At 35.8% G+C, this 27,985-nt stretch overlaps 7 protein-coding genes across 10 annotated transcripts; 3 read left to right on the forward strand and 4 right to left on the reverse strand.

Moving 5' to 3' along the window:
- The first annotated feature begins 2,122 nt into the window (after positions 1-2,122).
- LOC141526802 (uncharacterized) lies at positions 2,123-8,152 on the forward strand. Its single transcript, XM_074241908.1, has 3 exons — positions 2,123-3,836; positions 3,985-4,058; positions 6,572-8,152. The coding sequence occupies exons 1-3, from the start codon at positions 2,314-2,316 to the stop codon at positions 8,101-8,103; spliced, it is 3,129 nt and encodes a 1,042-aa protein (XP_074098009.1). The 5' UTR covers positions 2,123-2,313; the 3' UTR covers positions 8,104-8,152.
- Positions 3,838-6,575, forward strand: LOC141526838 (cytochrome P450 9e2). The gene is given in 2 exon segments (XM_074241973.1): positions 3,838-5,405; positions 5,408-6,575. Coding segments are annotated over 2 exon segments (1,524 nt in total). The 5' UTR covers positions 3,838-4,691; the 3' UTR covers positions 6,218-6,575.
- Positions 8,113-14,503, reverse strand: LOC141526803 (transmembrane protease serine 9-like; the record flags this gene model as incomplete). Its single annotated transcript, XM_074241909.1, has 7 exons — positions 8,113-8,346; positions 8,498-8,749; positions 8,826-9,160; positions 9,300-9,387; positions 12,206-12,388; positions 13,823-14,074; positions 14,159-14,503. Coding segments are annotated over 7 exons (1,608 nt in total), but the record flags the coding sequence as incomplete, so codon positions are not given.
- LOC141526855 (brachyurin-like) lies at positions 9,038-12,179 on the reverse strand. Its single transcript, XM_074241997.1, has 3 exons — positions 11,081-12,179; positions 10,767-11,018; positions 9,038-10,543 (listed from the first exon to the last, which is right to left on the reverse strand). The coding sequence occupies exons 1-3, from the start codon at positions 11,207-11,209 to the stop codon at positions 10,397-10,399; spliced, it is 528 nt and encodes a 175-aa protein (XP_074098098.1). The 5' UTR covers positions 11,210-12,179; the 3' UTR covers positions 9,038-10,396.
- A 1,083-nt stretch (positions 14,504-15,586) lies between the features above and the next one.
- Kpc2 (Kip1 ubiquitination-promoting complex subunit 2) lies at positions 15,587-18,857 on the reverse strand. Of its 3 annotated transcripts, none has more exons than XM_074241975.1 (3): positions 18,724-18,857; positions 17,722-17,947; positions 15,587-16,935 (listed from the first exon to the last, which is right to left on the reverse strand). In XM_074241975.1, the coding sequence occupies exons 2-3, from the start codon at positions 17,934-17,936 to the stop codon at positions 15,663-15,665; spliced, it is 1,488 nt and encodes a 495-aa protein (XP_074098076.1). In that variant the 5' UTR covers positions 17,937-17,947; positions 18,724-18,857; the 3' UTR covers positions 15,587-15,662. The 3 variants fall into 3 exon arrangements, with proteins under 3 accessions (XP_074098076.1, XP_074098077.1, XP_074098079.1); XM_074241976.1 differs by having other exon boundaries at positions 18,652-18,773; XM_074241978.1 differs by lacking the exon at positions 18,724-18,857 and adding an exon at positions 18,634-18,650.
- A 16-nt stretch (positions 18,858-18,873) lies between these two features.
- Positions 18,874-21,590, forward strand: LOC141526849 (uncharacterized). Of its 2 annotated transcripts, none has more exons than XM_074241990.1 (4): positions 18,874-19,145; positions 20,115-20,334; positions 20,767-20,847; positions 21,273-21,590. In XM_074241990.1, the coding sequence occupies exons 1-4, from the start codon at positions 18,981-18,983 to the stop codon at positions 21,476-21,478; spliced, it is 672 nt and encodes a 223-aa protein (XP_074098091.1). In that variant the 5' UTR covers positions 18,874-18,980; the 3' UTR covers positions 21,479-21,590. The 2 variants fall into 2 exon arrangements, with proteins under 2 accessions (XP_074098091.1, XP_074098090.1); XM_074241989.1 differs by having other exon boundaries at positions 18,882-19,145; positions 20,722-20,847.
- LOC141526825 (maestro heat-like repeat-containing protein family member 1) lies at positions 21,515-27,985 on the reverse strand. Its single transcript, XM_074241940.1, has 2 exons — positions 27,849-27,985; positions 21,515-26,505 (listed from the first exon to the last, which is right to left on the reverse strand). The coding sequence occupies exons 1-2, from the start codon at positions 27,886-27,888 to the stop codon at positions 21,605-21,607; spliced, it is 4,941 nt and encodes a 1,646-aa protein (XP_074098041.1). The 5' UTR covers positions 27,889-27,985; the 3' UTR covers positions 21,515-21,604.

Below are 27,985 nucleotides of genomic sequence, written 5' to 3' on the forward strand. Positions count from 1 at the left end.
CAAGGTCAACGACAACCAAACTAGCGAATGTTCTAGCTAAGAAATTTGAATGTTTCGACTTTTGTCGATTTTTACAATTTATAAAATTATATGGAAATTATCGAAAATTTTATTAAGAATTATTTATTTTGTGAAATTATTTTATATTGTGAAATATTTTTTATCACGTGAAGATTAATTAATTTGGGCTTAAGTCCGTAGATTTACATAAATTGTGGACATTAAGTCCAGGAATTTAGCTATTTTATGTTGAAAGTTTTCACTGGTAAATTTGGTTATAATTAATTAATTCTCGTCGTTGATTTTATATTGATAATTTTGAATTTTATCATTAAAAATTATTATTGAGATTAAATTAATTATTAAGAATAATTCACTGTTAGAATAATTTTATGTCGGCAGATTATTAAGACCTCTGTCCACATATTTTCATTGATTAATTCAAGACATCAAGACCTTTTGTTTTAATTATTTATTGTTGTCATATTAAGACCACGACAAGAAATTAGTCAGGAATTTTAATCTAATCTTATAATTTTAATCTATTTTAATATATTTAATACAGAATTAAAATTAGCAATCGGAATTTGGAAGTTGAATGTTCCCTGAATAAAAAAAAAGTATTGAGACAAAGAAAAAAGTATTGGTTTGACTAGAAAACCAATACTTTTCAATACTTTTTTCTTTGTCACAATACTTTTTTTTAATCAGGGTTAGTTCAAGTTATTTGGAATTTGATTGTTAATTGAAAAATATTGTTTTATCAGTTCTAATGATTGAATATTTTAATGGCTCAATTTTAAGTTCAAAACAAAATTAATTATCATCAATTATTAAATTTTTAAATAAAGTCAAATCAGTAGTGTCAGTGTGAGATAAGTGTGGGTTATGTGTGAGTTGCAGAGTATGTACGTCTACGTTTGGTCACTGGACTGTTACTCCTGTGAGCCGAGTCAACGATCCCTGCATACGATTGGTCTCTGTACGGGTGATTAAATAGTTTAGTCAGTTTAGTTAATTTGGTCAGTTAATAAATTGTACGGGTAGACGCCGAAAGGGGCTCGTCGAGAATAAGTACATTGTTGTAGATAGTGTGAGTGAGTGAGTGAAACTTTGTTAATTTTTTATAAGTCAAGATACTGTTAAGTTTTTATTGTTAATAAATATTGGCCAATTTTGTTAATTAATCATTTATTATTCAACAGCACCTTCCTCCACTCTCTCTAGCCTAAGATAGGAACTCTCAGCTCTGGACCGGTTCCAGGAACGGTGATAAAAATCCTGGTGGCGCCCTAATAATTCTTGTTAAATTTTTAGTTTATTTATAAATTGATTAGGAGCCAACCTGAGCAGGTAAAACTGTTACATATTGTTTTTGGTTTTAATTGGCTTTTATTATGAAAAATAAAATTTTTGTAGTCTAAAAACTTCTTTAAACTGTGGTTTAATAACGGTATTTAATAAATTTTAAATAAAATGAAAATAAAAATGATATTTCTTTTGCTGTCGTGAATTTTTCTGCTTGTTTCTTTTTTCAATTTTATTAAATTCCGTCATTTTAATCTGTTTTAAGATTAACTCAATATAAATTGAAATATTTTATAAATTAAAATATAAATTTGTTTATATTTTAATTTTTAATTACTTTTTGTTGTTATAATTATTAATTATATGTTAATAAAAAAAAAGACAAATAGTCGTTTATTTTTAATAGGAATAAAGAATTGTATATTATTACAGCTTTAAATGATTTAGAAAATAAACTTAAATCTTAGCGGTTAAAATTAAAATTAGCTTTGAGCGCTCTCTGGAGCCGAAAAATATTAAATTAAAACAAATTCAAATTTGCCGCGCGCGTAATAATACGAGCTTGGGACTCTTTCAACTCGAGCATGCGCAATAACGTTTGTGTGAGAAGAGGGGAGACATTCCGAAAATACCCGAGCTACACTCTCCGGTTGCGACAACTATATCAAGCATACGATGCCAAATGTAATTATGTCATCATAACAACTGATTGCTACTGATAACAACAACAAAAATCAATTTTTTTATTGAATCTTACTATCAGTACTCTAAATTACCATGATAACAATGGGTAATACTTTCTCCATAGAAGTGATAAGCAAACTCTCATCTAAAGCAAAAATCAGACTGGTGTATTAATGTATCTTGGATCATTGTGAAAAAAAAATTGCGCTGATGTCATCTTGCAGTCGATTACTCCTAAGTGCAAAGTGGGAGACTGTCAATGAATTACAACTGCAAACTCCAGTACATCACAGTTCTTCTTTGTGATAATACCGCATAAGAATGGATATATCATGGACAATAATTCTGGGCAGCATAATCGGCTTGCTGTTCTTGCTGAGCTACGTTTTATCAAAAGAAAGAAATTTCGCGAAATATGGAATGCCCTTTGTTCCAAAACATTCTATCTTCTACGACGTCGTGCAGGTTGTGCTGAAGAGACTCTCGATCATCAACCAAACTCTGAAGGTTTATAGGCATGATGATACCGCAAAGTACATCGGCTACCACGAGTTCTCCAAGCCTGTCATCATGATCCGTGACCCTGAACTTCTAAAGAGCATCACAGTGAAGAATTTCGAGCACTTCGTGGACCACCGTAGCTTTGGCGACCCTGAAATGGAACCTCTGTTCAGCAACAACTTGTTTGCTTTAAAAGGCGATAAGTGGCGGGAAATCAGGACGCTGCTGACTCCTGCTTTTACTTCTGCGAAGATGCGGGCTATGTTCAAGCTGATGTCTGAGTGCGCGAACAATTTCACCGAGTCGTTGTTGGAACAGATTCAAAAGACCAACGAGTTTAACTCAAAGGACATCTTCAGCCGCTATACCAACGACACCATCGCAACTTGTGCATTTGGAGTTGCCGTAGATTCAATGAAGAACCCGACGAACGACTTCTACGTCCTGGGCCGAAAAGCCACCAACTTCGAAGGAATCCAGATACTGAAGTTCGTTATCGCGATGAGCTCCCCGAAGCTGGCCAAGTTTCTTCGCTTGAAGCTCTTCGATAAAGAAGCGGATTCGTTCTTTCTGAACCTGGTCCGTGACACTATCACAACGAGAGACGAGAAGAATATCTACCGACCGGACATGATCCAGCTGATGATGGAGACCCGGAAACAGGAGCCAGGGTCCAAGAAGCCAGAGCTGTCAATTGAGAAAATGACGTCCCAGGCCTTCATTTTCTTCTTCGCGGGCTTCGACACCACCTCGACCTTGATGAGCTTCGCCGCTCACGAGATTGCAGTGAATACTGAGGTCCAGAAGAGGATCCAGGAAGAAATCGACGAGGTTCTGGAGAAAAGCGATGGGGATCCAAGCTACGAAGCTATCAACGGAATGCAGTATCTTGAAGCAGTCGTCTACGAAGCTCTGAGACTTTATCCAGCTGCCGTACAGGTAGATCGCGTGTGTACCAAGGATTTCGAACTGCCTCCTGCTGTTCCGGGGGCCAAGCCTTACATGGTCAAGGAAGGAGACGTGTTGATCCTTCCCATGTGGGCAGTTCACAGAAACCCCAAGTACTTTCCTGATCCGGAAAAGTTCGATCCTGAAAGATTCTTGGGGGATAAGGAAGCGCTTCACAGTCCGGCGTACTTTCCCTTTGGAGTTGGACCCAGGATGTGCATTGGGAACAGGTTTGCCATTTTGGAAACGAAGGTTCTTATCTTCCATCTCTTGGCCAAGTGCTCTATCAAGCCTGCTAAAAGGATGAAATTGCCGATGAAGATATCTTCGAGTTCTGTCGCTGTTACTGCTGAAGGAGGATTTTGGCTGGAGATTCTCGCCAGGAAAGGTGTGTAGTTAGTGAAGTTCAAGCGTTGGTGCATTAAGGTGTAGGAATCGGTGTTTGTTCGGTGTGTTAATCAAATATCTTAATGATGTTAGAGACTATCAAGTTTTTAACTAATTTATAAGTGCTTTTGTAAAAAATGATAATAATCACTTCAGCATTCGATTTTTTAATTTAATTCTTATGTACGCAATAAGTTTCAACCTTCTGTACAAAAAAGTTGCAGTAGAAGGTTAAACTAATCATCGCAGTAAAAAAAGTTGTAAAAAAAAATAAATAATTATGATTATAGCATAATTTTCTAACCAATTATCAATTAAGGTTGATGTAAGCAATAAAAAAATATATATTTTTGTACACATGTTGTTATCGAGTAATTTTTTTTATAAAAACAAACCTATTAATCAAAAAAATTATCTTGTAGTCCAGATACGTTTGACCTTCTATAGCGAAATCAAACCGTTACAAAAGATTCGGTAACAATAATTAGAATTTACAGAGCACCTCCTTCACTATAATCTTCATTAAATAAAAGAGAAGGGCAATGTTTCTTCTCGCTCACACTTTTGCGTAGAAGGAGCAGCATCTTTCCCCTCTACAACAGAGTGGGAGAAGTCGAACTTATAAAGTAGGAGTTGAACGAATTTACAGGAGTTCTATTTCCACTGTAATTGCTCAGACGAGGCAAGTATCTCAATTGATGAATGTCAAGGTTTCTGACGTAATGACTCACACTTGACACAGTCTAATGCGCAGTAAATATTACACATCCACATGCTGTCAAGGTCGACTACTAAACCGCTATTTATCTCAGTTATAGTTTAACGTTAGCAAATAACCGATTATTTAAACTGAAAACGTAAAAATGTATCTAATTTTAACAATCGCGTGTGTTTTCGTAATATACTTTTTATTTTTTCGGAAAAACTATTTCGCAAAACTTGGAATTCCCTACAAGACCCCTTTTCCTTTGCTAGGAAACATGTGGAAAGTCATATTTCGAAAATCAACCGGCGTTGATGTAATTACCGAAGTATACAATTGCAACTCGGAAGCTAAATACGTCGGGATATTCGAGTTCACAGTCCCTGTGTTAATGATCAAGGACCTGGAGCTGATAAAAGACATCACGGTGAAGCACTTTGACCACTTTGTTGACCACCGTACTGTAATGGATCCTGAAAGAGAAGCTTTGATTGGCAGCAACCTCTTTTCCCTTCACGGCGAACAGTGGCGGAAGGTCAGAGCTCTGCTAAGCCCAGCGTTTACATCCAGCAAAATGAAGGGGATGTTCGTGCTGATGTCAGAATACGCAAGGACTTTCTCCGATTACTTGGTCAATCAATCACGAAAGGGGTCCATTGACTTTAACTCTAAAGATATCTTCACCCGGTATACCAATGATGTGATTGCTACTTGTGCTTTTGGAGTCTCCGTGGACTCGATGGCTAATTCAGAGAACGATTTCTACGTTTTTGGGAAGAAAGGAACCAGTTTTGATGGTATAAAAGGGCTGAAGTTCTTCCTGTCAAATTCCTTTCCATGGCTAGCGAAGATATTTCGTGTGAAAGTCATTGAAAGCGACGTAGAAACGACGTAAGGGACGTAGAAACCTTCTTCTACGACCTGGTGAGAGAGACGATTAAAACCAGAAACGAAAGGGGGATCTACAGACCAAACATGATCCAACTGATGATGGAAACCCGTGGAAATGATCCAGGATCCAAGAATCCGGAACTCAGTATCGAGAGCATGACTTCCCAGGCCTTTATTTTTTTCTTCGGAGGTTTCGATTCTACTTCGACGACCATGTGCTTCGCGGCCCATGAAATTGCAGTGAACCCCAAGGTCCAGAAGAGGCTCCAAGAAGAGATCGACCAGGTTCTGAACGAAAACAATGGAGATCCTAGTTACGAAGCCATCAACGGAATGCAATACCTTGATGCTGTTATCAGCGAAACCCTTAGGAAATATCCTATCCAGGTTGCGGCCAACAGGATTTGCACCAAGAGCTTCGAACTGCCACCAGCCTTGCCGGGGTTGCAACCTCTGGTGATGAAACCTGGGGACTCTTTGTGGATCCCAACCTGGGCGATTCATCGAAGTGACCAGCACTTTCCGGATCCTGAAATGTTTGATCCAGAAAGATTCATGGATAAGGATAGCATTAATCATTCGGCCTACATGCCTTTTGGAATCTGCCCACGAATGTGCATCGGGAACCGCTTCGCGCTTCTTGAGATGAAGGTCATGTTCTTTCACGTCCTTGCAAAGTGTAGCATCAAGATTTCTGATAAGATGATCATGCCGATGCGACTGAGCAAAACCAGTTTGACTTTAATAGCAGAGGGGGGATTCTGGCTGGAGATACACCCGAGAGTGATTGTTTAATCGGGTGTCAAGTGCATCGCACGATATCTATTGGCTACCAAAAAATGGGTTGCATTTTATTATCCTTTCGAGATTAATTTTTACTAACATTAGCAGTAGTTAAAAAATGGAAATTAACATAATATGAATTATTTAGACGTCAGCACTTCGTATGCTATTCACGTTTAATTAGCATGAAAAATAATCAATCAAAATAAACATGCAGAACGAAGATTACCGCGTCTGATGCAATTGAGCATTTCAAGTGGGATGACTTGCAATAACTCTTGATGCAAGGTCACTCATTCCCACTGCTGCAAAATGATAAGTACTACCAGTTATTACTCGATGATCGCGCGAGTCAGTATCAATAAGTGCTTAACATGTTGGAAGTGTCGTTAGCAACGGTTCTAGCTGTTTTAGCTGGGCTGATTGTTGTTTACTATTTATTCTCCCGTGAGAACTACTTTGACAAATATGGAATTCCTCATCCTAAACGATTGGCAGTTTTCGGAAATATGGCCCCGCTGATTTTCCAAAGAGACACATTCGTAGGGCACATTTCGAACATCTACAACATGTTCAAGGAGCCTAAGTACGTTGGGTTCTATGATTTTGCCATGCCAGTGACGATGATCAGAGATTTAGACTTGATAAAGAGCATCACAGTGAAGCATTTCGATCACTTCATAGACCACCGAGGATTCACTGATCCTGAAATTGAACCTTTGTTCGGAAACAACTTGTTTTCTCTTCGTGGTGACAGGTGGCGGGAGATTCGAACCCTCCTGACGCCTGCATTTACGTCCAGCAAGATGAAGGGCATGTTCAAGCTGATGTCAGAGTGTGCCAACATTTTTACTGATGCTCTGGTGAAGCAAGTTAAAAATGGAGCTAATGGGTTTAATTCTAAAGACATCTTTACGCGTTACACCAATGACGCCATTGCCACCTGTGCATTTGGAATAGCAGTGGACTCGATGAAAAACCCCGACAACGACTTCTACATCCTGGGTCGACAAGCCACTACCTTCGAAGGCCTCAAGTCGCTCAAGTTCTTTCTGATTCGCTCGTTTCCGCTGATAACAAAACTGTTCCGCATGAAGTTGATCGATACTAAATGCGAAGAATTCTTCTACGAGCTAGTTAAAGACACGATTGCCGCCAGAGACGCTCAAGGAATCACCCGACCGGACATGATCCAACTAATGATGGAGACCCGCGGCAATAAACCTGGATCCAAGACTCCAGAACTCAGCATTGAAAGTATGACTTCGCAAGCCTTCATCTTCTTCTTCGGTGGATTTGATACCACAGCGACCACGATGTGCTTCATGGCCCACGAAATAGCGAGCAACTCTGATGTCCAAAAGAAGCTCCAGGAAGAAATAGACCAAGTGCTTGAAAAGGACAATGGGAGCCCCAGTTACGAGTCAATCAACGGAATGCATTACCTTGACGCTATCGTTAATGAAACTCTGCGCCTTCATTCGATTGGTGTAATCATTGACCGGATCTGCACAAAAAGCTATGAACTACCACCAACTGTACCTGAAGCCAAACCTCTGATGCTAAATCCTGGAGATAGTATTTGGATTCCTACTTATGCAATCCATCGAGACCCGCAATACTTCCCTAACCCGGATAAATTTGAACCGGAGCGATTTATGGATGATGCAAAAGACACCTTCAATCAATCTGCCTACATGCCCTTTGGTGTTGGGCCCCGGATGTGCATCGGAAACCGGTTCGCGCTTCTGGAAATCAAGGTACTGTTCTTCTACCTTCTTGCTAAGTGCAACATCACTCTTTCCAGTAAAATGATTTTGCCGATGAGACTCAGTAAGAGGAGCTTCAACCTGATCGCCGATGGCGGGTTTTGGTTGGATATCCAACCACGTAAATAATCAAAGGCCTTTGTATGCTTGTTTCTAAATAAAATATTATTCATTTCAACTACACTGTTATTTATTTATGACTAATTTGATTCAATGCTCTCAATGATACGTTTTGCGAATCACTCTTTTGATCCAAGGTAAGTAAGAGTACACCCGGGTGTAGATATCAGGAAGTCCAGATCCACAGTCGTAACCCATGGAGACGACACCAACTATCTCTCCATTGAGCAGTAAAGGTCCTCCACTGTCACCCTGAAAATATGCTTGAGGTAAGTTTCGTTCGAGAAATTAACAGCAGATCCTAACAATTTAATTCTGTCACAAATATCTGAAGCAATACCCATAAACAGAATTTTCAAAGTCTTGCGAAAGCCGCAAAAAAGCCTCAAATCACAAAACTTACGTCACAAAATCCAACACCTTCACCGTACCACCCACAAATATGATCCTGCGCAATGGGATAAGGAAGTCTCTGCAGACAATCTTCATTACTCAGAGTCAGAACAGGTGCTTTTTGCAGCCACTCAGAGGTGGCACCACTTTTGTCTTTCAAGTATCCCCACCCGAGAACTGTTGCGAGTTGCCCGGCGTCGCAGTAGTTAGTTGGCAGGTTTATGACCTGCACTGTAGCATCTAGAACAGCTTCTTCTCTCATCTAATCATTGTCACATTTAATCGTCACTGTTCATGATCAAATCACCAAGATAATCATCGAATTCGCCAATACTCACCGTCATGATTCCAAGATCGTGCATAACTAGCGGCGACTCTCCGGTATACGCAGGATGGACGTCTATCTTCTCGACTTCGTAGACTCGATTAAGATGCTTGGAACTACTGCTTCCAGCAGCGATTCTAAACGCATTTTTGTCGAAGATTCTCATGGTCTTGGTTCTCTGGTCTTGGGTACTAAGACAGTGTGCTGCTGTCAGAACGTGTTTCTTTGATACCAAGGCTCCGCCACAGAAATGATTACCCCAGTTTTGGATGGAAACTATGAACGGGAAATCATTGATCTTGGCGAAAGTTCCACCGACTATTTTTTTTGGACGTTTACCGTCGATTCCTGGTCCAGAAGTTCAAAAAAGTGTTAATAGTCTTCTTCTTTAGTATTAAGAAAGTGCAAGTTAATTTTTTTCATTAAAAAATCTTAAAATTATAAATTGAAACATTTTAAATTAGATCTTTTAATCAGAATTGCTTACCGAGAGGTAGAAAAATCGCAAGGATAAAAACGATATGGATAAAGCGATTCATTTTGGAAATACTGAGGTAACAATGTACTCTTAACGACTTTTATGCATTTTAAATCTGTTATCAGTTGGTGACACAATTTGGTGATTGCATTGAACATTATTATGATTTAGTAAATGGAGCATTATAATTTTATTGTTTATTGCATAAATCTGTGAAAGGACGTTAATTTTAGCATGTCTTTGTTATTTAATCTATAGAGTAATTTATTTACGCGTGTGAGGGTATTTGATAGAAGACACAAAACGTGCTGTTATTTATCGAAAAATTTTTTTTCGACTAGTAATGATTCGAAAAGACAAAATTCGATTGGACACATTCCGAAAAAAAATATTGACAATTCTAATAAATTTTTTTTATCAGAAAATTATTAAACCGAAAAAACAAAATTCGAATCGTCATTGATAGAAAAATTTTTTCTCGGCTTCTCCTCTGCCAACAATTACATGTGATCTGAGACTTTCCTTATTTTACTGGCCTAGGTATGTAATATACTATTTCCGTCTCGTAATAACTGGAAAACTTAACTCTCGATTGGACACTTTCCGAAAATTTTTTTGGATGATACAAAAAAAACTTTAGTATTAATGAACACCTTTGTACAGTCAGAAATTTAACCCTGGTTAAAAATACTGATTGAAAAGAATTGAGAAGCGGTAACTCCATGCAAACTGTTTATCTATTCATACAAACAAAAGAATTGAAATTATTGAAAAGAATTCGTATTTCATCATTTTTAATTCTTTTCAATCAATATTTTTAAACAGGAAAATTTCAAGTAATAATAAACAGAATATTTTCAGTGATTTTTTTGTCATTTGACATTTTCACTTCAGAAAATTGTTTGGTTTTGAGAAAGCGAGAGTAGAGCGCTACCTCAACTGCTTTGCATTATAAGGTGTGCAATCAATAATAATAACACAAATCATTTCTTTCATATTATTTTTATTTAATACTCTTATAATATTACATAACCTAATGTTCGATATAACCTAGAAAAATACACTTAAAATCCAATATTTCAGTAGCCAATAACCATCAAAAGTCATCAATACCTCCCGATGATCCCATAAATCCACGGGAAGTAGGCGTAAACACGAGTGTAAACATCCGGATATCCTGCACCACACCTCCAGCTCACTGAAATAACACCTATTACTTCATTGTTGTAGATCATAGGTCCGCCACTGTCACCCTGAAACCGAATTCCATTATATACTCTCACTAGAATTCAAATTTGCGCGCGCATGAATTTAGAATTTGCATATATTTTAATGCTTTGATATATTTGACCAATCACGTAACGAATAGTTTGCTTACATGATATATTTTCATATTTTTCATCTAAATTATATAAAAGTGGATCATAATCTTCTACTTAAAACTAACAATAACCTTCAACCATAAAAACATCTTACATGACAAATTCCAGTTCTCTGACTGTAAAACCCGCAAAACTGACCCTCGTAAATCTTCGTTGGAATTCTTTGATTGCACTCATGGTTGTTCAAGGTCATCATTGGCGTCATCTTCAGGACATCTGAAATGACGCCAGAACCGTGCGACGTATATCCCCACCCTAACGATGTTCCGTAAATGCCCACATTTACGTCAGAAGATGGCAGTCCAACGACTTTTTGTGTTTCGTCAATAGTTATTTCATACGCCAGCTGAAATTTATCCGATTTTATGTTAAGTAACAACGCTTTGAATAATAAATCTTAATACTCACCGTTACTATTGCTATATCATACAAAAAATCCGGCAGATCTCCTGTAAAACCTGGATGGATATCTATTCTCTCAATTCCACTTATATATTTTGGGTATTTGTAGTTACTAGTTCCCGTCACTATCGACATCTCCGATTTGGTGTTAAAAACTCGAAAACTATGAAATTTTGCAAACCAAAGGTTAATAAGCGATTCATTATCATAATTTCAAACAATGAAAGTCTATTTATATTTAATATATTACTTAATGTAATGTAATATATAGGTTGGCAAATACTTTACAAATATATAACATAAATCTTGAACAAATAACTATTTTTAGGACTTCGGGATAATAACTCAGATTAAAGACTTTGGACGCAAATCTGGACAATTAATTCAAATTATTAATGCCGTCAATCCGTATTTGCCTACTGATAACCTAGAAAAGTAATTTATTTGCCAAATAAGAGATAAATTCAGGCAATTGAAGGTCAGTGAAAGTTAACTCAGTAAGCCAGTGTATAGATAAGAATTTTATTATTTTTAGATTTAATCAACGTTCTATATTATGCTAAAAATCAAATTTTCCTCCTTGTGATTAATTTGACCAATCACGTTACTAATAAATTGTCTTCATATATATATTTCATCTCAATTTTATTAATTGGGACCCTGATAGCCAGCGCTTTCTTAGTAAGTGCTGACTTCCAGCAGTTATGGTTAATTTATACATCAAGTTGGCGATAATTCTTCTCTCAACAACAGTTGTAAGCAAATTGACGGAAATCTACGGTCGCAACTTGAATACAAGTTAACAATTAAACTTGTAGTTAAATTTCCTTTCAACTTTACTACCCTGGTTAAAAATATTGATTGAAAAGGATTGAAAATGATGAAATTAGAATACTTTTGAATAATTTCAATTCTTTTTCATGTATATATAGATATACAGTTCACATAGGGTGACTGATTCCCAATACTTTTCAATCAATATTTTTAATCAGGGTAAAATTTGAAGGAAATACTTGTACAGCAAGTTTTGATGTCTATTTGCAGAGTAAGTTATAGGTAACTAATAGGTAATCGCTCGCTTTGCCAACTTTTTCCGTCAAGTTTGCTTCAAATTGCGGACGTAGATTGATAGTAAGTTATAGGTAAGGTGGCTATCAGGGGATGAGAAGAATATTGAATGGTGGCTTTGATCCACTGGAGGTAGTGAAAAACGCGAGTGTAGACATCTGGTGTTCCTTTCCCGCATTCGAAGGACATTGATACGATACCCAAGCATTCTCCGTTTCTACTGTACAAGGGGCCGCCACTGTCACCCTGAAATATTATAAATTAATTACCTCAATAATTAAGGTAGTACCTCCGTGAAAAGCATATTTCAAGAAACTTGTAGAATTTTTTTTATCGAAAGATAAATATATTCATAACTAGAATTCAAATTTGCGCGCGCCTTGACTATAGAGTTTGCATATATTTTCATGCTTATGATATATTTGACCAATCAGGTTACGAATAGTTTGCTTACATGATATATTTTCATATTTTTCATCTAAATTATAAGAGTGGATTCACCACCAAAATTTCTGATCAATTCACGGCACTGTCTTTGAGAATTTTAATTCTTTTTAATCAGTATTCTTAACCTCCCTGATTAAAAAATCTAATTTGAAATGATTTAAAAGCATCGGATTTTAACACTATATAAATATATAATTAACATGGAGGTAATCATTTCAAATCATCTTTCTGAATCAGGGCAGGGCGCCGACATATTTGTTAAAGAGCCCTCGATGTTGGCCGAGTAGTTCAATGCGTTGGTCCGTTCGTACAACTCAAGTGGCAAGGCCCGGGTTCGATCCCTAGCAAGCTGAATAAGATTTTTCACATGATTTTTCTCACTGATATCTTTCAGTTCTCTGAGGCTCGCTCCAGTGCCGCCTAGGTTTAATTAAGGCAAGTTCTGAACCAACACAACTCCAAAACGGCCGTATGAACAACATTCTCAGTGCCAATTAAGGTTGTTCTTTCTCAACCTATACACTGATAGAAAATTTATGTTGACTCAAGAGATATTTTCTTGATCTAAGAATTTATTTTGTAAGACAAATGATTATTTTGCTTCAAGAATTTCTTGTCTTGATTTAGATTTTCTTGGCTTAAGAGCTATATTATCTTCAATCGATACATTTAGTTTTTCAACCAAAATAACATTATCGTTTAAAAAACTTAAAATAATTCATCAAAGTATATTTCAAAAACTAAATAGTCTTTAATTGTTATTCCGAAAAAAAATTATTTCTTGGAAATAAGTAAATTAATGACTCAAAAAAAAAAGCCATTCTTAACACAAGTCGGTAACATCTTGAATCAATGTTATCGCCTATCGTGAACCAAGAAACAAAAATTCTTGAAAGAAATATATCTATATCTAGTTTCAAGAGTTCAAATTTTGAAGAAAAAAAGTTTCTTGAATCAAGATTGTTTTTTTATCAGTGTAGTTTATGCTACTGCTGTCTTTTTCATTCGCTAGTGTCGCCTCTCTCACGGACTATTGTTCACTTACTTCCACGCAAGACTTTATTTGTTTACTTTACTAGTTTATCAATGATTTCTTAAAAACTATGTGGTAGGGAATTCCAGAATTTTTTTGGGTAATTATACATGTATTAATCTAAGTAATATTAGTTCTTCGCCATCATTGAAATTAATTGGAATAACACACCTAATAAAATATTTTGAAAGTAAACTTACATAGCAAAAACCGACACCCCAAGGTTGTACCGCACAAAGTTGTCCCGCATGAATAAAATTTCGTAGCTTGTATTGACACTCAAGATTGTCAATGGTAACAACGTTAGCTTTCTTCAAAAACTCCGACAATCTTTCTTCTTTCTCGTCAGATGTCCCCCATCCAACAACAGCGGCGTTAACATTTGGTGGTGTGTTCTCACGAGGAAGCTTTGCAATTTTTTGGGTTTCGTCGGGCTTTATAACGTATTCCAACTGCAAAGTTAAAATTTAGGTTGGATTAGTCTATCCACTCATCTTGATTAATAATTAGTAATTACTATTACTAAAAATTCTTACCTCAATAATGGCAATATCATTGACATAATTAGTCAAGGACCCTTGGTACTGCGGGTGGATTGTAAAGCTCTTTATTTTATGAACGTTTGCAGGATGGTAACAGTTGTTAGTTCCTGACGCCACCGTTATTCCGAACTTCGGGTAGCGCACGATTCCTTGTCCGAACTGATCATCATCAGACAGACAGTGGCCTGCGGTTAATATGTGTCTGGTTGTTATGAGAACTCCTCCGCAGATATGTTGACCGAAGAACCGAATTGATGCTATTGATGGATGTTCTTGTATGGAAGTTCTTGTGCCACCTGATATCTTGTTAGGGCATCTCCCGTAGGTGTCTGTGATAAAAAAAAAATTTATTTAACCCTAAGGCGATTCCAATGACTAATTTTATTAAGTAATATTTACTTTCTACAATTACTAGAATGGATAATGAATAATTATATCCAAAATAAGCTAGTATATCCAAAATGTCTTCTTTCCCCCTCCTTTAGCAACGCCCCTTAAAATCGTTACCTAGCAACGCTCCCAGCAATTGTTGCTTAGCAACTTAAGTAACGCCCCTAGAAACTATTAGAGGCGTTACTACGGCTGCTAGGTAACGGAAACTTTAGCAACGCCCCTAGCAACCGTTGCTTAGCAACGAGGCTTCATAAGTCCCACACAGGTTTTTTATTGAGAGAAGAGATGAAATTAATCAGAAAATAATAGTGATTTTCTTTCAAGTAAAAAATAATTTACCTTGAATAAATACGAAGGAAAGGATCAAAATATAAAAATAAATACTTTTGATAAACATTATTATTTTTAATTACCTAACAAAAGTGAACTGTATTTAAAAATATTTTTTCTTCTTTTATAGGAATTTAGTGTTTATTTTTCGTCATACTTATAATCCATTATTTTAGTATATTTGTTATTGCAAAAATTATCATTAATGTAAACGTATCTACTCTTATTGTTATTTTCATTGTTTAGATGTTTAGTTAGTGATAAAGTGAAAGTTTGCTGTGAGATCAGATGCCAAATATTTGGGTGATGATTAATGTAATCCAATTAATACAATTTTTAATTGTTATTTTAAAAATTTTCTGTGAAAAACAATAAATCAAAGAAATGAAATAAAAAATTTTAAAGAAGACAAAAATCTTGATTTTTGTCTGTAAATTTTTTTTTTAAATAATTAATATTTAATATTTTAAACTAACAGTAATTTTTTTCAATTTTTTTATTACTTAGAATTTAATAAAAATTTATATGATAGTTATTCTTATTACAGATAATTAAATATGTTTAAAAATAATTTAGGGTGTTAATATTTAGACCCTTGTCAATAATTAGGGCTTTTACCTTATTTAAAAAAAAAAATTACATCATTAAAATCAAATAAAAAAAAATAAAAATGTAAATTTCTTCAGCTAAAAAATAAAATTGTTTTTTTCACGAAATAAATTTTTTATTGCTGATTTTTTTTAAATTAAATTTTTCAGTGCAATAACAATTCCAATTAACTATCTGAATTTTCATATCTATTCATATGAATAGCGTGTTTCTCCGCATGATAAGTTTTAAAAATCTGACTCAAAACCGGCGAGACCTCCGGATCATTAATCCAAACGCTGGTGGACGAAGGAGTCTCTAGAATAGACAAATAAGCGAGGAGCATCTTAGGATTAGTAAGACTGAGCTGAATATGAGGATTGGTCATAATAGCCTTGTAAATGGGACTATCAGCATCGAGGCCCTGGTCAACATCATGTAAATTTTTATTCCTGACCCCGAGGAGCCATTCGCAGGCATTGAACTGATTATTCCCGGTAATCTTGAGCGCTTCAACGACATTCTTCTCCTGGAAGCCCATCTCTATCAAGGACTCCTTGATCTTGTGGTTCGGACGGAATTCGAGCTGCTTGTACTGATGAAAACTCTGGAGCAGCAGCCCGACAATGTACACCAGGTTGGTGTCTTTCTTCCCAGAGTCCTTAGAGCCTTTGATGATGTCGAAGCAGGCTTCCTTGATGCTCTTCCTTCTGAAGCTTCCCGGCTTGTTTCCAGTCGGGGAGCCAGAGCTGGGCCCTGCCCCTTTTTCGGGTTCAATTTTGGGCTCCCCGTCGGCCTGAATCGAGGGGAGAGACAAGTAGTCGTCATTGTCGCAGTCATCCGGGTCCTCCTGGTGCTCTATCAGCCACTCCAGAGCTTCCGAGACGTTCATTTTGCAGATTCTCAACGCCCGCAGCACTTTTGCTTCCGAGAAACCGATATCCGTCAGGTACTTTACCGTCTTCGGGTCGTAAGGAGGTCTGTAACGCAGCTCCAACGTCTCCCGGATTATTTCGTAGAGCGTTGAAGCCTCCGGACTGTTCATCAGAATTTTAGCTGATGCTTCGACTAGAGTTATCAAGATCTTCCGGATTTCAGCCTGGAAATCCGCCGGGCAGTCCGTCGTTGGTGTCGCTCTAGGAGGCTTTGCTTCCGATAAGTGACTTGTGGCTTTCAGGATCATTTCTACTCCAGGTCCTTTCACTGAATCTTCCGTCAGCTCCTTTACCTTCACCAACGGCCGGACCTGGATCATCAGCAGCTCGTCGGATGCTCCCACGTTTTCTTCTACCAGGCTGCTGTCGTCAGATAATTGACGGATGTGCTCCGCGTGGATTAGGTGGAACCCAGATGACACTTTTGATGGATCTTGACCGTAGAAATGCTTTATTGCTATTGTTTTTAACTTATCCACGCTCAAATCCGGTTTTACAGCTACGTCCAGCAAATCTCCTTCCAGGCTGTTAATTTATTTGTTGTTAATAATTTTTTTATTTTAATAAATACATTTTTTTTAAACCAATAAAAAAAACACAGTAAAAAATTTTGCGTCATTGCGTCAAAAAATTTTGTGTTAAAAATTTTTATGTTAAATATTTAACACTTTTTTGGGTTGATTTAACACAGTAAATGTTAAATTTACACATAAAAGTGTTAAATATTTAACATAAAATTTTTTGACTCAATGACGCAAAATTTTTTACTGTAAAGAGGTGATTTTCGGGAATTTTTTTCACAGGAAAAATAAAAGAATTTGGGGATCGGATTTTTTTTATTTTATTAAGGGTACATTAAAAACTATCACCCTAAATTTTTATTAAAAAATATTTAATTATTACAAAGTTATTAACAATCTCGTAGAGCACTAGAAAAAATTTTCTAATTTAAAAAATTTTTATTTAAAAAAAAATATCGACTGATTGAAAATTTTCTCATTATTCTTACTGTTTTTTTTTTTTTTTTTTATTTTAACCCGACTAAAAAAATCTTTAAAATAAAAATTTTTTAAATTCCGTACGTACGACTATAGAGCGGGAAATTTTTTATAGTGCTCTACGAGATTATTAATAACTTTGTAGTAATTAAATATTTTTTAATAAAAATTAAGGGTAATAATCTTTAATGTACCCTTAATAAAATAAAAAAAATCCGATCCCGAAATTCTTTTATTTTCCCGGTCAAAAAAATTCCCGAAAATCACCTTTTTTTTTTTTTTCTTAAAGACTGGTTTATAATAATTTTTTTACCTGATTACAGAAATGTTGAATGAATTAGAAGATGAAGAAGCTGCGGTCAATGAAATCATTTTATTATTAGATTTATTATCGTTTTTATTGTCATTTGTTGCACATGGTAATCCAGAGCCAGATCCTGACGTCGCCGTCGACGCTTTCTTGGCTGTCCTTGACGAATTTTTCCTATTCCACACATCAGCAATTTGTTCTTTCATCCATGGGATCATCAAATTGTTTTCTGTTTTGGTAAATATGTTTTTAATATTAATTTTTATAATTAATTCAGAAGAAAAAGTATTAAATTAGCCGACATTTGAAAATTTTTATAATTATTTTTATTGAAAAAATTGTTACAACAAAAATTTCACATGTAGAAAATTAAAAAAATTATACGTGCAATTTTTTAAAAATATTTTTTTACTTGCAATTTAATTGTTGAAAAAAGTAAAAAAATTTCTTTATTAAATTATGACATTAAAGTTAGCTTTACAATTGTTTTAATTTTTTTTAACAAATAAATTATAGCAAAAAAAAAATTATTAAAAAAAATGGACTTGTAGAAATTTTAATAAATTAAAAATGCAATTTTTTAAAAATAATTTTTTAAAGCAAATTTTATTGTTAAAAAAATTAAATTTTAATTATAATTTTCACTGACACTAATATCAGCTGATTTTTAAAACTTTTTCAATGTCATCATAAAAAAAAATATTTTTAAAATTTGCACTCAATTTTTAAAAATTTCTATACATGAAAAATTTTTAGAAAAATTTTTGTTGTAATGACAATCCAAAAAAATGTCACACATTATTTAATGTCAGTCTCATTAATTTAACATAAACATTCCTGAACAATTATTCAAAAAATAAATTCATCAAATCACAAGTGTCCTTAAAATTAATTTTAAAAAAAAATTTTAATAACCTTAATTCTACTTTTTACCTCAAAAAATTAAACTTAACAATTAAAAAAACTTAAATTAACAATTAACAATATCAAGATTAAAATCCTTACTTATTACAACTTATTAATTTTTTCCACAGATAAATTTCATTAGATTTTACAAAATAATGTTACAAACAACATTTTCGTCAACATCAATATTGACATATTTTTTTTTCTTTTTTTTTACAGGCAATAAAATTTTCTTCTTTACCGACAAAACTTGACAGCTACCAGCTGTTTCTCTCTCTTTGTTTTTCGGGGTTAGGAAATAAATTTAAAAGCTGAAAGGTGTTTGTTATTGATTTGAAATTGACAATAAATAAAAAATGAACGAAGAATCTCGATGTGGAGAGCTGCAACAATTAGTAAGGGAAGAAGAAGAAGAAGAAAATGAAGAAACTACCATAAATGCCAGTGGCGAGGCCACTCCGCCAACTAGTCCAGATAAATCTCAGCCTAGTAAAAATAATTACATTCCTCATGCATCCTCAGTAAGTCAATAATTTATTTATAAATTAATTTTATTATTATTTATTAATTTATAATAAAAAATCAATTTTATTTTTATTTTAAATAAATTACAACAACATTTTTAGTATAGAAATTATAAAATCTACAAATTTAATGACACTGAAGTTGACAGACATGAAAATTTGTTTAGATATTTTTAGAAATTTAATTGTTATAAAAAAAATTAAATTAAAAAGTTTCACATGTAAAAATTAATAAAAATTACAAGTGAAAATTTTTAGAAGCATTTTTTTATTGTAATTAATTTATTAAAAAAATTTTTTTAATTAACAGCTGACTGCTAACTTCAGTATTATCAAATTTAATGATATGACATTGAAATTAGTTGACACTTGATTTTTCTTTAAAAATAAAAGACATTAAATTTAGCTGTCACTTGACAATTTTTTAATTTTATTTGACAAAAAAATTATTTAAAAAAAAATTGCATTTTTTAATTTTTTAAAATTTTTATGTCAATTTTTTTTTTGCCATTATTTATTTATTATCAAATTTGTTTAATTATTAAATATATAGCAAATTAATTTTCATTAAAAATAAACTAGATTTAAAGAAAAATTTTTCTAAACTTGCACTCATAATTTTTTAGAGCTTCTAAATATGTAATTTTTTAAATAAATTTTTCTTGATGACATTTCACAATTGTGTTAATTTTTTTTCAACAAATAAATTATAGCAAAAAAAAATTATTAAAAAAATGGACTTGTAGAAATTTAAAAAAATTTAAAATGCAATTTTTGAGAACAAATTTTTTTTGTTAAAGAAAATTAAAAAATTTTCAAGTGACAGCTAACTTTAATGTCATTTTTTCTTGCCATAATTTATTTGTTAAAATAATTTTTCACAATTAATTTGTTGAATGAAATTTAAAAATAAAAATTTTAACTTAATTAAATTATTATTGATGGTTTTTTTTTGTTCATTAACAGCAACAAGTATTGTGGGAAAGTAACGCACAAACTTCGCCAATAATCAGCAAGACCAGCTCTGAACAAGCTACCAGCCAAGGATCAATGGTCTCTGGAAAAGTTAACTCCCATGGGAATCACCACCAAGTATTACAACAATCCCGGGTTATGTATGTTAATGAAAAAGATAAACAGCGGTCTAGTAAATCGGATTTTACTAGTAGAACTCGTCAGCACAGAGGTATTTTATTTTATTTTTTAAAAAATAATGACATAAAATTTTTTATTTTTATTTAAAAAAAAAATTGCACCAATTATCTTGAAATTTTTTTAAGTCCCATATTTTGTAATAAATTAAAAAAAAATAATAAATAATAAAACTTTTAATAAGTTAATATAAATTAATTTTTTTAATGTTAATTAAAAAATATTTTTCGACTATTTAATCTTACCCAAAATATGAATTATAAAAATTTCCAAGATAACATATAATTTTACGAATAGTAATTATTTATTTATTTAAGTTAAGCTTTTTATTGACCTTTCTATTCCACTTATCAGCACGCTATTTTTGTTTGTTTTATTAAATATCCCGCACAATTTTATTTAAAAACCAATAAATAAAAAGCAACAGCAAGCATACAAGCATGCAAGCATCATTCCTTTTTGTCAGAGGTCCCAGATGTCCGGCGAATGGAACAAGCCTTGTTGCAGCTGCTTGAAGACTTTCATAGCGGGAACCTTCGTGCCTTTGGTTAGTATTTTTCAACATTTTTAATTATTTAATTGATGTGGAATGAGCTTATATTTTTAAAAATGTCACCATTTCACAAGATCCACGGTCATTTCTTAATAACATACATTTTGATGTATTTTTCATATATATAAATTTATATAATGCATATTTTAAAGATATAAGCTCGTACTGATGTTACAGTCATCAAGAGCTTTTATTTGAGTACCCACATGCATTTTTGATATATTTTTCATATATACATATATATAATATATATAAATATATGAAATATATGAAAAATTGATGTGGGTACTCAAATGAAAGGTCTCGATGAGTGTAACATCGGGGTGATCTTATATCTTTAAAAATGTCAATATTTATCTAGAAATAGAGCATTTTTGAATGCAGCCTAACTAATATAGATCAATGAATTAAATATACAGGCAAAGACTGTAGCATGGAACAAATGACAGAAATCAGAGAGCAGCAAGAAAGATTAGCCCGAATGCACTTTGAAATTGGGCAACAGCAGCCCCGTCATCAAGAAAAAGATACTAGCGGCCCTGGACAGTCTAGTGCAAACATGCGACATCTTCTTCACAGACTCCAACAGCTCAGTATGTGCATCGAGAAACTGCACAATAAATAAAATAACAAATAAAATAAAATTTAGTAAATAATTAAATCCAATTAACAATATATAATAATAATAATAATAATATGTACAAATTTTATTTTATAAATATTTAGTAACAATGGAATTACAAGTATTAATTCAAGTAGTAAACCCAAAAGCGAGTGCCCTAGCAGCCCTGGACTTAACACTGTTGTCCTTATCCTTGAGGAGCTGTAGCATCCTTTGAACGTCTTCGGGCCTGGGCTGTCCAAAGAACCCCAAGATAAGAACTGCAGTAGCGCGAGTAGCAGCTACCTCAGACCTAGAGTACCCACGAACCATGGCGTTCCTCATCTCCTGAGCCCTGACCGGCAGGTCAATCACCAAGACCTTAACCAGCTCCCGGTAGAAATTTTCAACATTGAACTCAGCATTAACCGAAGAAGAAAGATGTCCTCTGATAACCTGAGCCAGAGACGAAGACTGGAGAAGATTTGAAAAACTAACCAGAGTTTCTCTCGCAGCTTTAGCGACGAGACTATTAACATCCTCAAGCCTGACTGTTAAACAAGGCAAGCATCCTAGAAGATGATCAGTAACGTCATCATCATCATAAGTCTTCAAAGATTTCAACCAGCCGCGAGAAACAGCTCCCAGAGCTCCTACAGCAGCCAGCCGCATGTCCCAATTGTCCTGCTTGTCAACAAAAGACTTCAAGGACAACACCACCCTTGGACTAATAGCCCTGCCGGGAGTCTGAAGCCCCAGCAGAGTCTCCAAGCCCCTCAGGGATTCAAGAATCACCTGGCTACCCCCACCAGCCACCAGCCCGCCATTGGTCGGCAATTCCTCCAAGCCGTCTAGCAGCGCCGCGACGCTGTTGTCGTAGAACTCATTCAGCTGCTGGGCGTCCAGCTTGTGAATATTAGACAGTCCTTGGATCGCGAGCTTCCTCACCAGAAACGACGAATCAGACCTGGCTTCTAATAACGTCGTGATTATGGAGTCCAGCCAAATAGGATCCGCATCAACCTGGCCGATCAGCTCTCCGTAGAATGCGATCGCTACGGCCCGCTGAGTAGCAATCTGGCTGGTCACCAACTTTCCAATAGATTGAGCGACGGAGATCAGCAAGTCGTCCTTAGACCCAGCCTTCCTTCCAAGACACCGGAGAACTGAACGGACTGTTGATATCAAGCTGTCACTGGCCTGGGTGTCGGATTCAAACCTCGGGTTGTCATTCAGCAGCCCTGAGGCGACGTTTATGTCAATGACAGTCAGCAAGTTCGTCAAGACTGTGTAGACTTGCCTGTAGGGGTTCAACTTGCAGGCCTTGCGATTGGGAACAAACCCAAACTTTGTACTCAAGACAGAAGCAGGCGTATCTGCATGCAACCAACCAGCCAGGTACTTTATCAAGCTGGTGATCAGCTCAGCGAGCCGTGAGCTTATCAAAAGTTCCGACTTTGCTGATTGGAGAACGTGTCCTAGAGCTATTACTGCTGCTAGAGACGCCAAGGAAGCTGTTTTGTTTACGTCACTGCGATTGGCCAAGGATCCATTGGTTGGCGAGGGAGCTTCCGCGAACAGATTGTTGTTCTCCAAGCGGTTCACCAGGAAATCTACCGCTACCAAACCTGTCTCTTCATCACTGCCCAGTTCCCTCCAGCTTTCCTCAGTTCCGCGGTCCGGAGGCAAGGGCTGGTGCAGCAGGTGTTCTATCACCTCTTCCGGGTGATGAACAGTCAAAGATTTGATGGCAGTTGCGGCAGCGTGTCTGCAACTGGCGTTCTCTATCTGGCGCATCTGGGTGACGATATTGTCAATCAGGTACAAGTCAGACCTCGGGATTTCATCGCCTCTGATCCGGAACAACTGGCTCAGGGAAATTCCAGCTGCTAGAGAGTTTTCTTCCCTCAGCAAGAGTCCTTCTATAAACCCCTCGGCCATCGCTACCACTTCTCCAGGGGTCACTCTCTGGCAGACTGTCTTGGCGAGCATCAGCACGCCTTCGTAGACGTCGTCAGGGGACTTTATGTCTTCGCTGATCAACCGGAGCTTGGATTCTTCCAGATCGTTGCTGCCTTCGACGAACTGGTGACCACTGCTGTGATGTCTCGCGGCTATTTCTAGAGTCAGAGCCAGAGAGTCGATGATAATCGGCCGGAGGAGACGCTCCGAGTCTGCTGACCAGCAGATTATTCTGCCTAGAAGCTTACCAGCTTTTAACTTTCCTTCAGGGTAGGTGTACTTCAGCGAATGGCAGTAAGACTTCAAGGTGGTTCTCAGGACCAGCAATGTCATCTTGCGCTCCGCTGGAGTCTTAGACTGCATCCAGGGCATGATAATCTCCACAAATTCAGCTAAATTATTAGCAGAATCACCGACTATTTCACTGCTGACTGCTCCAAGCCTCTGGACGACATGATTCTTGGATTCTTTCTTCAAAATCAAGTCGATTTCTGCACTAGCGCCGATCACTTTGTCCAAAATGGTCCCCATCAGCACTTGTTGATCCCCGTCAGTCAGCATCGGAGGGACTTTTAGCAGCGCAATCATCGTCTTCAGCAGCTGGGGGTACAGCTGAATCGGCCTGTACCCGGTGTGAGACTGCAAAAGCGACAGCAAAGTCGCCAAGCACGATACCTTGGACAAACTAGGCACAGTAGTACTAGAAGTCAGATCTTGATCAGAATTCGGCTTAGCTGCGATAATCTTGGCCAATTGTTCCAAAGCAAACAGCCCAGCTTCTTTAGTAGTAACTTCCTTGCAATCCGTCAGCTGCGTGACAATCCACGGCAGCACATGTTTGTTCTTCGCAATATAAATTTTGTAAACCAGCTCAGGATTTTTTACAGTCGCAAAAATTTCTCCGTAACAACGAAGCAAGCTCGCCTTAGTCGCTTCGACTACACTGATAGCGACCGAGTTTTTCATTAGCCCAAATAACTTTGTGGAATTATTTTGGCTGTCGATAACGTCACATGCTTCTTGCATCTTGGTTATAATTACCGACAGGTAGCGCTTAGCTGCAATTCCTACCGCGCGAGAATACACTTCGTTAAACGGATTAAGTCTTGACATATCTACAAGAACAGACAAGTGATTAGGATTATCAGTAACCGCTGCGAGAAAAATAGTCGTGGAGCTTTTTATAGTTTCTCCCTGAACCATCTCATTGGAAAGCTTTCCAGCCCAATCAGCGCTCTCTAACAGCCGACTGGTCCCCATGAGCTCTACCATCTGGTGCTTCCAATCATCATTACCTTCTTCCAGAAGCGAAGATATTTTTCCCAGCGAGATGTCCCACTCAGGCTTCAACTGGTGTCCAAACAACGGAGCCGCGGATTTTAAAAACGATATTACTGCCATGCAATTTTTATCATCGTCCAACAATTCCAAGCATCTTTTCAGGACTTTCGGCCCTGAGAATTCCTTGAAGGAGTTGTTTCCCTCGTTGTCCATCTGATGGACGACTTTTCCCACCAGAGCTGCCAGGCCACGAAGAATTGGCACCACTGCCAATGAATACGTCGGATCTAGCAAGGCCTTCAACAAGGCAGTCCAAAGCCAGTTTTCAGCCCCAGCAACTGTGTTAGCCAGCAAGAACAAAGCTTCTTCGTAGGCTTGGCTCTCTGTATCATCACCACACCGGATTATGATGAAGCAGATCAAGTTTGCGCGCTGCGAAGGCAAGAGATTAAGACTAGGATGGGCCAGCAGCGCAATTATCGGACCTGCTAGATGACGAACTGTGGCACCGCCGCTGTCTCCAAGGATGCTCTGGATGCTCAGGGCGATTCGCTGGAGCGAAAGGTCGTCCTCCGTTGGCAGGGTGTTGATCAGGTGTCTTATGATCACCAGAGCCCTGCCGCGATGCGACTGCGGGGCTGGAGATCTCAGGTGGTGCAGGACAAGGTCTAACCCTTCTTCTGGGTAGAAAGTGACTATCGCCCGGTAGCACTGGAGAACTTCATAGTGAGTCAGCAGAGCGTCTCTGGACAAGCTGGACCTTGTTTCAAAGGCAGGAGTCACGTTAACCAGCTCGAAGAGAATCTGCTGGATCGGTGCCAGGTGAGGACGCAGCAGCTCCCGGGCCTGGCTGTCGTTGTGACGGTCGTTGTCGATCAGGATAGTCGCTATCAGCTTGGTAGCAGCGAACCGCGTCGTTGGGTGCTTGCAGAAGTTTAATACCGAGGGGATCAACTTGATTGTTTCGTTTAGATTTTTACCGGTTGGTAAAAGCAGCAGGATTGGACACAGTGCGCTCAACACTGCTTTAGCCAGCCGGTTCTTGGTCGCGGAAGCTGGCTTCATCCAGGAACTACTGGTCAGGAACTCGAAGACAAAGCTCGCTTCTTCGGTGAAGCTGTCACGCGTGATACGAGATTCTGAATTCATGTCTAGGTTCCCGAGGTACTCGTTTATCGCCTCGGCGAATTTTTCTACCACGAAGCACAGCGCTAGCTTCTGGTGCTCTTCTTGCGCTTGGTTCAAGAAAGGCAGCACGAATGTCAGGGTCAGTTTTATAAAAGGCACCACGTCGTATGGATTGCTCGCGGCGATCAGTCCCAGCACCCGGATCATTGCTGAAGATTTGGGAATGCTACCGAATTCAAACTTGTTCAAGATGTTGCCGATTGCTTGGTTGCAGTAGCGATTACCTAGTGCGACTAGTACTTCTGTTGCTTCCACTTCGAATTCTGAAAGCTTTTCGACCGCTAATTCTGCTATGGAATCCGCCAGGGTAGGCATCTCCAATGTTTCGCGACTGGAGCTTGATTCTTCATTGTCATTGCAATTGTCAGTGGCATTGATATTATCATTGGGATTGGTCGAAGAATTAGTGCTGCTATTGCTGTTCAAAGTGTCCGTGATGATACGCAAAATAGCTGATGTATGAGCTGCTGTTATTTTTTTATGCAACTCGAAATAATATATTGTCGCGTGGAGAACTACTGTTGGGCTGCGGGTTGATATCTTACGGATTGATTCGTTGATGCAGCATGTTACTTGGTCACTTTTGTTGTTCAGTCCGTCTAGCAGAGCACCCACTACAGCTGGAAAATTATTACAATTTTTTAGATTTTTAGAATAAATTGTTAAAAAATTCATCATGTTGAAACTTCTAAAAAATTAGTGAAAATTAAGTTAGCTGACATTTCAAAATTAAAAAAATTTTTTTATTTAAAAAATTATTACAAAAAATAAAAAAATTAATTTCATTCGTAAAAAATTTTAAAAACTGTAAGTGCACTTTTTTAAAAATATTTTTTTGTTTTAATTTAATTATTGCAAAAATAAATTAAAGTTAGAAATTTATAATTATATTATTGTGAAAAAAATTTAATAAAAAATTCAACTTGTGGAAATTAAAAAAAAAAAAAAAAAAACACAAGTGTAAATTTTTTAATGTAATTCATTTGTTGAAAAATTAAAAAAATTAAGTCAGCTGACTTCAGTATCATGAATTTTTTTAATAATTAATTTTTGGTTGTAAAAATTCTAAAATTTGTCATATATCTGCTAATTTAATTATCATATTTATTGAAGATTTTTAATAATGACAATTAATGAAATAAAAAAAAATTTAAACAAACAATTGTTTATCTTGAAATTAAGGTTGTTAAACAAGATAAAATTCTTTCAAATTATAATTGGAATTTATAATCACAAGGTCAAAGACTATCATGCAAAATTTCAAGTTATTTTTTTAATAAATTCAAGTCCTGATGAAACAAAAACTTTATATGAAAATTAAGTTAGGAGATAGTTGATAATTTCAAGAATTTTTGTAACAAATAAATAATGAAAAAAAAAAAAATTTTTTTTAAATGACATTTAGAAATTTAAAAAAATAAAAAATACAATTTTTTTTAAATAATGGAGCAAACTTTTTTGTTAGAAAAAATTAAAAAATCCTCAAGTGACAGCTAAATTTAATGTCATAAATTTTCTTTTAATAAATAAATTTAAAGTTTAATTTTTAAAAAATTAAAAATTTTTTTGGTTCCCTAAATTTAGAGGTTAATATATTTTTTCAATACTGAGAAAATATGACATAATATTTCGTGTAAATATTCTATTCTACACAGCAATTAAGTTCTGTCAAATTTCAAGTAAACAAAATAAAATAAGTAAATACAAAATTAATAATTAAAATTTTAAACGAAAAAATTATTTTTAAAAATTAAAAAGTTCTATTTAAATTCACAAAATATTTGTAAAACAAGTAACTTGAAAAATTCGGCCAGATTTCCGAGTCACAAAAACAATAAACTCCAAAAAGCATTTTTTCCAGTAAAAACTTAAACATAATTATTTATTTTCATCATTAGTATAAATGATAAATAATTACTACTTTAGGTTTTAAACAAAAATATTAATAAAAAAAATAAAATACCTGACAATTCGCTCATTTTATCTTCATTTTGACATTTCATTGTAATTTAATATGTTAAACTATATTACTAGGTTAGATTCACGCACTTAGGGATGCACGATTCAAAATCGATTCTTACTAGAATCGATCTTTTCCTG

The sequence above is a fragment of the Cotesia typhae genome, unplaced genomic scaffold (genome assembly GCF_013202065.1).
Source record: "Cotesia typhae breed Kobodo isofemale line unplaced genomic scaffold, CoteBio_Ctyphae contig_36, whole genome shotgun sequence".
NCBI classification, from domain to species: domain Eukaryota; kingdom Metazoa; phylum Arthropoda; class Insecta; order Hymenoptera; family Braconidae; genus Cotesia; species Cotesia typhae.

Excerpts from the sequence above, each read along its gene's own strand:
- LOC141526825 (XM_074241940.1), bottom strand. The coding sequence starts at position 27,888 with ATGAAATGTCAAAATGAAGATAAAATGAGCGAATTGTCAG. Across the intron at positions 26,506-27,848 it reads TAAAATGAGCGAATTGTCAG|CTGTAGTGGGTGCTCTGCTA; the intron begins GTATTTTATTTT and ends ATAATTTTCCAG.
- LOC141526849 (XM_074241989.1), top strand. The coding sequence starts at position 18,981 with ATGAACGAAGAATCTCGATGTGGAGAGCTGCAACAATTAGTAAGGGAA. Across the intron at positions 19,146-20,114 it reads ACATTCCTCATGCATCCTCA|CAACAAGTATTGTGGGAAAG; the intron begins GTAAGTCAATAA and ends GTTCATTAACAG. Across the intron at positions 20,335-20,721 it reads TAGAACTCGTCAGCACAGAG|CAACAGCAAGCATACAAGCA; the intron begins GTATTTTATTTT and ends ATAAATAAAAAG.
- LOC141526855 (XM_074241997.1), bottom strand. The coding sequence starts at position 11,209 with ATGTCGATAGTGACGGGAACTAGTAACTACAAATACCCAAAATATATA. Across the intron at positions 11,019-11,080 it reads ATGATATAGCAATAGTAACG|CTGGCGTATGAAATAACTAT; the intron begins GTGAGTATTAAG and ends GATAAATTTCAG. Across the intron at positions 10,544-10,766 it reads AGAGAACTGGAATTTGTCAT|GGTGACAGTGGCGGACCTAT; the intron begins GTAAGATGTTTT and ends ATTCGGTTTCAG.
- Kpc2 (XM_074241975.1), bottom strand. The coding sequence starts at position 17,936 with ATGATCCCATGGATGAAAGAACAAATTGCTGATGTGTGGAATAGGAAA. Across the intron at positions 16,936-17,721 it reads TTCAACATTTCTGTAATCAG|CCTGGAAGGAGATTTGCTGG; the intron begins GTAAAAAAATTA and ends ATAAATTAACAG.
- LOC141526802 (XM_074241908.1), top strand. The coding sequence starts at position 2,314 with ATGGATATATCATGGACAATAATTCTGGGCAGCATAATCGGCTTGCTG. Across the intron at positions 3,837-3,984 it reads CTCGCCAGGAAAGGTGTGTA|CATTCGATTTTTTAATTTAA; the intron begins GTTAGTGAAGTT and ends TAATCACTTCAG. Across the intron at positions 4,059-6,571 it reads CAAAAAAGTTGCAGTAGAAG|TGCTTAACATGTTGGAAGTG; the intron begins GTTAAACTAATC and ends AGTATCAATAAG.